At 48.6% G+C, this 7,039-nt stretch overlaps 1 protein-coding gene across 1 annotated transcript in view; it reads right to left on the bottom strand.

Moving 5' to 3' along the window:
* The window catches only part of anln (anillin actin binding protein), a 13,829-nt gene extending 6,958 nt beyond the window's left edge, over positions 1 to 6,871 (bottom strand). The window contains exons 1-9 of the mRNA XM_015403573.1: positions 6,713 to 6,871; positions 5,735 to 5,885; positions 5,283 to 5,660; positions 4,927 to 5,207; positions 3,336 to 3,585; positions 1,608 to 1,768; positions 1,379 to 1,540; positions 862 to 958; positions 242 to 504 (exon numbers count right to left, since the gene is read on the bottom strand). Of these exons, the coding sequence (XP_015259059.1) occupies positions 242 to 504; positions 862 to 958; positions 1,379 to 1,540; positions 1,608 to 1,768; positions 3,336 to 3,585; positions 4,927 to 5,207; positions 5,283 to 5,660; positions 5,735 to 5,885; positions 6,713 to 6,730 (1,761 nt within the window). The 5' untranslated portion in view covers positions 6,731 to 6,871. The remainder of the gene's footprint in view (positions 1 to 241; positions 505 to 861; positions 959 to 1,378; positions 1,541 to 1,607; positions 1,769 to 3,335; positions 3,586 to 4,926; positions 5,208 to 5,282; positions 5,661 to 5,734; positions 5,886 to 6,712) is intronic.
* Between the last annotated feature and the right edge of the window lie 168 nt (positions 6,872 to 7,039).

Raw genomic sequence — 7,039 nt, forward strand, 5'->3', positions numbered from 1 at the left:
ACCACTAGGTGTATTACAATCCTTATACTTTATGAGAATAGAGTCAGTAGAACGAGGCCAGAGGGAAACGAAAATAAAGTTGTAACACAAAAATAAAAACATTACGATAGTATAATCTGAGATTAAAGGTATCTATCAGCAGATTTGCCCCATTCAACATGGCGGCCGCTCTGACTCATCACTATGAATGAATGAAAAAAGCTGTGGAAACGCGTTAGAAGACGAGCAGCAAGCTTCTCACCATCAGCCGCCTCTCCGGACTCGTTACCACGGCAGCGACCGTCTCAGCCAGCGGAGTGAGGAGCGACATGGAGGAGATGTTTAAAGCATCTTCCTCCTCCTCATCCTCCTCCTCCAGGACTCCATCAAACAGCTCGTTGATGACAGCAGAGTTAATGGACTGGTCCACGCTCACCTCCTGCTCCTCGACCTCCTGCGTCCTCCCCGCTAGGCTCACGGGGCTGGAGGTGGAGGCTGGGGGGGTCCGTCCCACCCCAGGAAAGGCTGTGGGATAAACAGAGGTCATCAGGTTCTCCTCTTCTCTTTGCTCTCATCTTCCTTCGTTTAATCACCACAGAAGAAGAAACCAGCGGCCATCAGCTGCAGGTTTGCTGCTCGTTTAGTCAGAAAGATTTTATTCTAGTTTCATTTCTGAGCAGAAGCTCCTGTTGGTTGAGAAGCAGGAGTTAAAGGAGAAAACGGAAACATTAAAGGTTTCCATCGGATCAGGAACAGCAACTATTCCTCCTCAACCAATGATCTCAGATCTGTTTCACTCTGAATCAGGAAGTTAGTCGCTGGGTTTGCTCTGAAACAGGAAATGTAACGGAGCGTCTTCCTGTGCTGCACAGAGATCCGTACCTGGAGGATGGCGACTGGAGGGCGTGCTGGGCTCCTCCCGGGGCTTCTCGCTGCTGAGCTCCTCCTCCAGTGGTGGTGCTGTGGGCTCATCCTGTACCTGCAAAGCAGAGCATCCGTTAGACCCCGCCCACTGGCAGAGCTGACCAATGAGGCTCCATGTCGCTTTGACTCACTGCGGGACTACTTCAAAAAAAAAAAAAAAAGGTTTTTATTCTCATATTTTTCAGATATTCGTTTCTAATCTATTTCCAGATCATTTCTGTTTCTGCTGGACTGAGGAGAGAAGAGTTTCTATTGGTCAGCAGTGACTGGATCTGGATGGCAGTTTAGAGCTACTTGAAAAACAAAATAAAAAATGTAAAATCTTCAAAAATAAAAAAGGAAAAAGCAAAGTTACTTTAAAAACTCAAACAACTTTTTCAAAGTTTAATTTCTAAATTGCACTTTTTTTTATTTCCATTTGCAAAAATTTAAAAGAATTTCCAAACACAAGAAGAACCCATCGTCAAAAACCAACCTTGTCGCCTGCATCGCTCCTGCCTGCCCGCTGGGCCTCGTCGGCCCTGGCCGCCGCCCGCTGGGCCTCGTCGGCCCTGGCCGCCTGTTGACCTTTGCCCTCCCAGACAGTCTTCCCCTTCTGGAATCGGCTGCGGATCAGAGCCAGCTCGGACTCGCGCTCCTGTAAGGAGGAGGAAGTCATCCATCGTTTCCAGCCTTGCTGGGACGCTGGGGGACGGTAAACCTACCAGCTTCTGCCTCTGGGTGAGCTCGGCGGTGGCAGTGTGAGCAGCCTGGGCGGCCCGCAGCCTCTCCTGGACCAGCTTGGTGTTGGGTGAGGCTGATGGAGTCCTCTGCTCTCGATGCTCCTGACATCGGTCCCCAAAGCGCTCCAGGAAAGATTTCACCCCTGGTTGGAGGGAAGAACATTTTTAGGCTTCACGATTAATCAGATTTATTGGCCAAGTTTCCTTGGATTGAATATAAACGGCTCAAAGAATAAAGGGAACCCTAAAATAACATCCTGGACAGGAATGAATGAAATATTATCTCTGAATACTTTGTTCTGTCTAAAGTTGAATGCACTGAAAACAGAAACAAAAATCCCTTTTACCCATCCCTGTGGGGACCAGTGGGCCGCCACTCTGCTGCGCCGGGGAGCAGTGGGCTGCCATTGTGCGGGGCCCAGGGAGCTGTGTGGGGTTAAGGGTCTTTCTCTGTGACCCAGAGTGACAGTCTGTGGGAGTGGGGCTCTAACTCAGAACCTCAGGATTTCAAGCTCTATGCCCTAACCACTATGCCGCTGCTCCCCTATTAGCCAATGGTGGTGTTCTCTAGTAAATGCCAGCGCCCTGCAGGGCGTTGTCCTCATACCATCCTCATGGAGTCGGTTTCTAACGGTCTGTGCTGACACATGCACATTAGTGGCCTGATGGAGGTCGTGTAGCAGGGCTCTGGCAATGCTCCTGCTCTTCCTTCTTCACAACACCTCACAGCTACAGCACAGCTCTCCTCAGCTGGCACTGATGGTCCATCCTGGAGGAGCTGCACGGCCTGAGCCACCTGTGTGGGCTGTAGTAAAGCTGACCTCAACATCACGGTAAAATTACCTCGCTATTGATAAATGCTATCAGAAATAAAGGCACGTGCAGGAAATACAACTGATCTATTTATAAGTTATTTAATGAATAAATTACTTTAGTTAAATATTAAAGTCTGGCATCCATTCAGGTTTAAACATTCTCATTGCTGCAGGTGATAAACGCGTTACTTTGGGTTCACCCAGTTTTCAGACTAACTTTGCTTTTCATCTTCTTTTGCTTAACATCTATGGTGTCATTTTGAACTGAGTGCAGTGACAACAGTCTGCATCGTTTAAACTCGCACACCTTCACTATAAACCGATCTGCTGCACGCTGAACTCTGACAACGAGCTCTCCACTTCTTCTCTGCTCGCTCAGCTTCATCTCAGCTCGACTCCACAGGATGAACTGATGTCATTTGGTTTGCAGCTGTTAGACGCTTCTTCACTGGACTCCTCTGCCATTCTCTTTATGTTTCTGACTGTATGGTTTGAGTCACGTGATTAGACACCTGCTGCAGTGTTTGAGGGGAAGCAAATACCAGCTACCATCTTTGACTGATAGGGAAATTGTTGTCAGTTACCGTAGTGAATGAAGGTAACGGTGAAACTCTGGTTTATCGCCCAGGTCTAGGCTGCAGAGTCCGTCTCATGCCACCATGAGTGTTAAAGAACCACAAACATTCAAAGTGAGCAAACATCAGCCAGAAAGCAGAGGGACTGATGAGTGGTCTGTGGTTCCAGAACCACTCCTTGCTAATTGGCAATAATTTCCACCTGTCGGATCTTCCATTTGATCAACAGGATGTGGAATTGATGGTCAACCAGTGTTGATTTTCCCACAGTTTGATTGAATTTATAGTTATTTACGGGTTGCCTTTAAGCAGCAGCTCACCTGGACCTCCAGCCGGGGTGGTTTCCTGACGGCCTGTTGAAGCAGAGCCGGTGGCTCCGTCACGGGGGCTGGCGCTGGGGGTTAGACCCCTGGGGAGAGGCGGAGTCTTCAGCGGACTGGATGGGAGGACGGCTCCCTGCTTGGAGCTCCTCAGGGCCGACTGATCGGCGGGCCTGGATGCAGGACTTTCAGCCTTCTGGGGGCTGGGAGGAACGGCCCGAGCAGACTTTACCGGAGAACCCAGAGTATCCTGAAAATAAGTACATCCAGCTGAGAGCGGATGGAGAGGGGTGGGCTCTTCTTCCTCCACCACAGAGTTTGTACAGTTCATTATAGTTAGCTCCACATTTAGTTGATTTCATTTAGATGTATATTTTCTAATGGGTGCACACTTTAGTTAAAATGTCTGTTTAAAATTATGTTAAAATGTTTTACACTTTTTCTTTTCTTAGATTCTGCAAACGCAGATCAGCTGGAGGTGGAAGCCAGGAACAAACCACCTTCCCAAAGAACTGAGAGGGATTTAAGTTGACTTCAGTTCATTTCATCATCTCAATATTTCCTTATTATGTGTGCCAAGTTAAAGATTTGTTTATGTTTTAGTTTAATTTGTTGTTTCTGTTATATTTTACTTCCCCCATGTGGCAGTCTTAGGTTATTGCAGCCTCCATTCTATTGGAATTTTTGGTAGAAGTGACAGTAATGTAGCAAAGGATTGTGGGAGATTTAAAAGGGGCCCTGCGATTCAGGACTGTTTAAAGCAACATGAAATAAAAAGTTAAGGCCAACTTGTGAAAAACTTCCATAGAGGAAGAAAAATAAACCCACAGAAATAACAGATTATTTTTAATCAACTACTGAACTGAATTTACAAACTTTAGTTTTGTTTCCATCAAAGCTCTGCTTTCATTGCAGGCGAACAAACATTATGCAGAGGTTTGCTGCTGCTGATGTGGGAGATGCTGATGATACCTGCAGGATTTTAAGGCTTCGCATGTCCAACTCCGCTGCCCTGATTCCCATCGTGCCTCATCTACATTCCCTGGTTCTAGTTTTAGCTGTGCACAAAACTCTAGGCTGGACAGCTTTATTTAAATGTAAACTTTGCCTGGTTGTTCAGATAAAAAGTTAGCGTTGCATCACCCCGCGGTCCGGCGGCAGCATCGTTTTTATTCTGCTATGGGAACAAATAACGATTACTGAGCCAGTCAGTAAAAAATTTTCAATGTTTGCTATGGATTACAAGAATAAAATAATATTTATGACTTCATAAAAACGTATGCAAGACTGACTGAAGATTTTTTTAAGACCTTAGTTTGATATTGAAGAATTTGATGCATTTTAAAACAATTTCAGGATCTGCAGGAACCCTGGCTAAAGCAGGAACCAACGTTAACTCTGTGGTCGGGTAGAAATATAAAATGACGGTAACTTTATCTCCTGGAAGTGGGTCATGTTCTTCAGAGGAAACGCCCATATTTTCTCCTTTGTATCGGGTGATGGGCGCATCGCTCACGGCTTCCTCAGGGCGTTTAGCAGCCATGCCTTCAGTGAAACAAGCGGTTCTGATTCCTTTCTCAGGTTTACGTACCGGCTTGGTGGAAGCAGGCCTGGCGGTAGCCATGGAAACACTCGGCGCCATGCTTTGCTTGGCCTCTGCGACTCTGGCGGGGAACCTGGGAGCAGCGGCGGCGTCAGGCTTGGCTTTGGGGATGTGGGCGTGGCTCAGGTCGTCCTCCCAGGATTCAATGGTGGCGGCCAGGTGGGCCAGTCGGCCCCTTCGCCCTGCAGGAGCCGAGGAAGCCGGCTGGACGTCAGCCGGCGCCTGTCGCTGAGTGGGGGGGGTGCTGTCTGGCACCACATCAGCAGGACCTGAATAAAGAGAGCGGCGGCTTTTAATCGGGAGAGGATGAAGGAAGCGAGGAGCCTCGGTCTGAGAATGATCACCTTCATCACCATCCCAGCATTTCCTCTGCGCTGCCAGCCTCTGCAGGCGGGACTTCATGCCAGCAGCAGAGGGAGCCGGATCCTCCTCTGCCCCGTTCCTCTGCGGGTCAGAACCAGGGGGTCCGGTCGCCGTCGCTCTAATAGTTGGAGGATCCTGTCGCTGAGCGGGGGCAGAGTTCTCCTGCGGAGCGGCGGGCCTCAGAGAGGACGAGGACCGGACCCTGGCAGGGCCCACAGGGGGCTTCTTATCCGTCAGAGGGTCCGATGGAGCGGGGGCCACAGCGAGGCTCGTTATTGGCTGCTGGTTCTCATCCGGTGCAGAGTTTTCCTCTGAGCACCTGCGTTTGGACGGGGAGGGCTTGGAGGAGATCTGAGGAGCTGGAGTGAGATCAGAGGATCAGAGGAGAGTTCAGCTAAACCAACATCATCATCATCATCATCAACACGCTCACCTTCATCAGCAGCGGGGTCGCCGACGGCGCTGTTGGACTCTGTCAGTGGCTCTCGAGGCCTTTTCACCATCTGTCTGTTTGCTGCATTGGGGCGCTCTGCCAGCTTCCTCTGGAGGTTCTCCCTGCGGGCCCGGGTCCGCTCCAACAGTTTCTGGTTTGACCCAACAGAACATCAAACATCTCTGACATCTCATCAGGTCTGTTCTTTAGAAAATCAGCCTCCAGGAAACCAGAGGAACTGTCAGATTAGTTAATTCTTGCTGAGTAACGTCACTCAGCCTGATTCAGGTCTGATTTTCAAAGAACAGCAACCTAACAGCCAATCACATTTAAAACGGTTTGGATGCAAAGAGAGGAGGAGGCTTTAGCTCTCCCTCCTCCCAGTCTGTCACATCATCTGATTCACTGAGCTCTACAGGCCCAGACACATTCCTGGGCTCTGCAGCAGGCCGCCATCTTGGCTGCAGCAGACAGAGCAGCTTCAGGAATGAGCCACGCCTGCCTGTCCGGACCGAGGAGCAGAACCAGGACTGAATAAACATCAGAGACTAACTGGATCTGACAAACTCAGCCTGAAGCAGGGCTTCCTTTAATCTCACTAGGCTCCAGTTTTCAGCTCAAAGCTGAAACTGATTTAAAAACTCCTCCATTTTACACTATGGATTCCTAGCAGAAAACAAGAATAAACTGAACTGGACTCGAACTTTAACGACCAATTCAGCTGCTAGCACTCATTAGGTTTTAGTTAGCATAACTCACCAGGTTTAAGTTAGCATTAGCAGCTAATATTAACAGTTTAACTCATCGGGTTTTAGTTAGCATTAGCAGCTAATATTAACAGTTTAACTCATCAGGTTTTAGTTAGCATTAGCAGCTAATATTAACAGTTTAATTCATCAGGTTTTAGTTAGCATTAGTAGCTAATTTTAACAGTTTGGCGGTTAGCCGGCTAAAGCTCCGTTCACGTTTTCCTCCCACCTCAGTAAACGGGTCCATGTCGGCCAGCTGGGATCCTCCTTGGGCGGTACTGGTTAAACTGGGACTGTACCAGTTCAAGCGATGTGAACAGAGATAAACTAGTGAAGCCAAACCAGAGGCGCCCTGTCTGAACTGCTGCCGTTCAAATTTTGAATTTCAGCGCTGCGCCCACTGCGCAGACTCAGAGCAGTGCGCGACAACCAATCAGAATCCACGGCACGGGCGTCATGCTCTGAGCAGCCAATCACAGGAAGGCAGTTTTACTGTTTGTGTGGAAAGAGGAATACTTTAGTGAAGAGTCATCAGCGCCTGAGAAACAGTGAAAAC

Source organism: Cyprinodon variegatus, unplaced genomic scaffold, assembly GCF_000732505.1.
Source record: "Cyprinodon variegatus isolate N-32 unplaced genomic scaffold, C_variegatus-1.0 Scaffold1522, whole genome shotgun sequence".
NCBI lineage: Eukaryota > Metazoa > Chordata > Actinopteri > Cyprinodontiformes > Cyprinodontidae > Cyprinodon > Cyprinodon variegatus.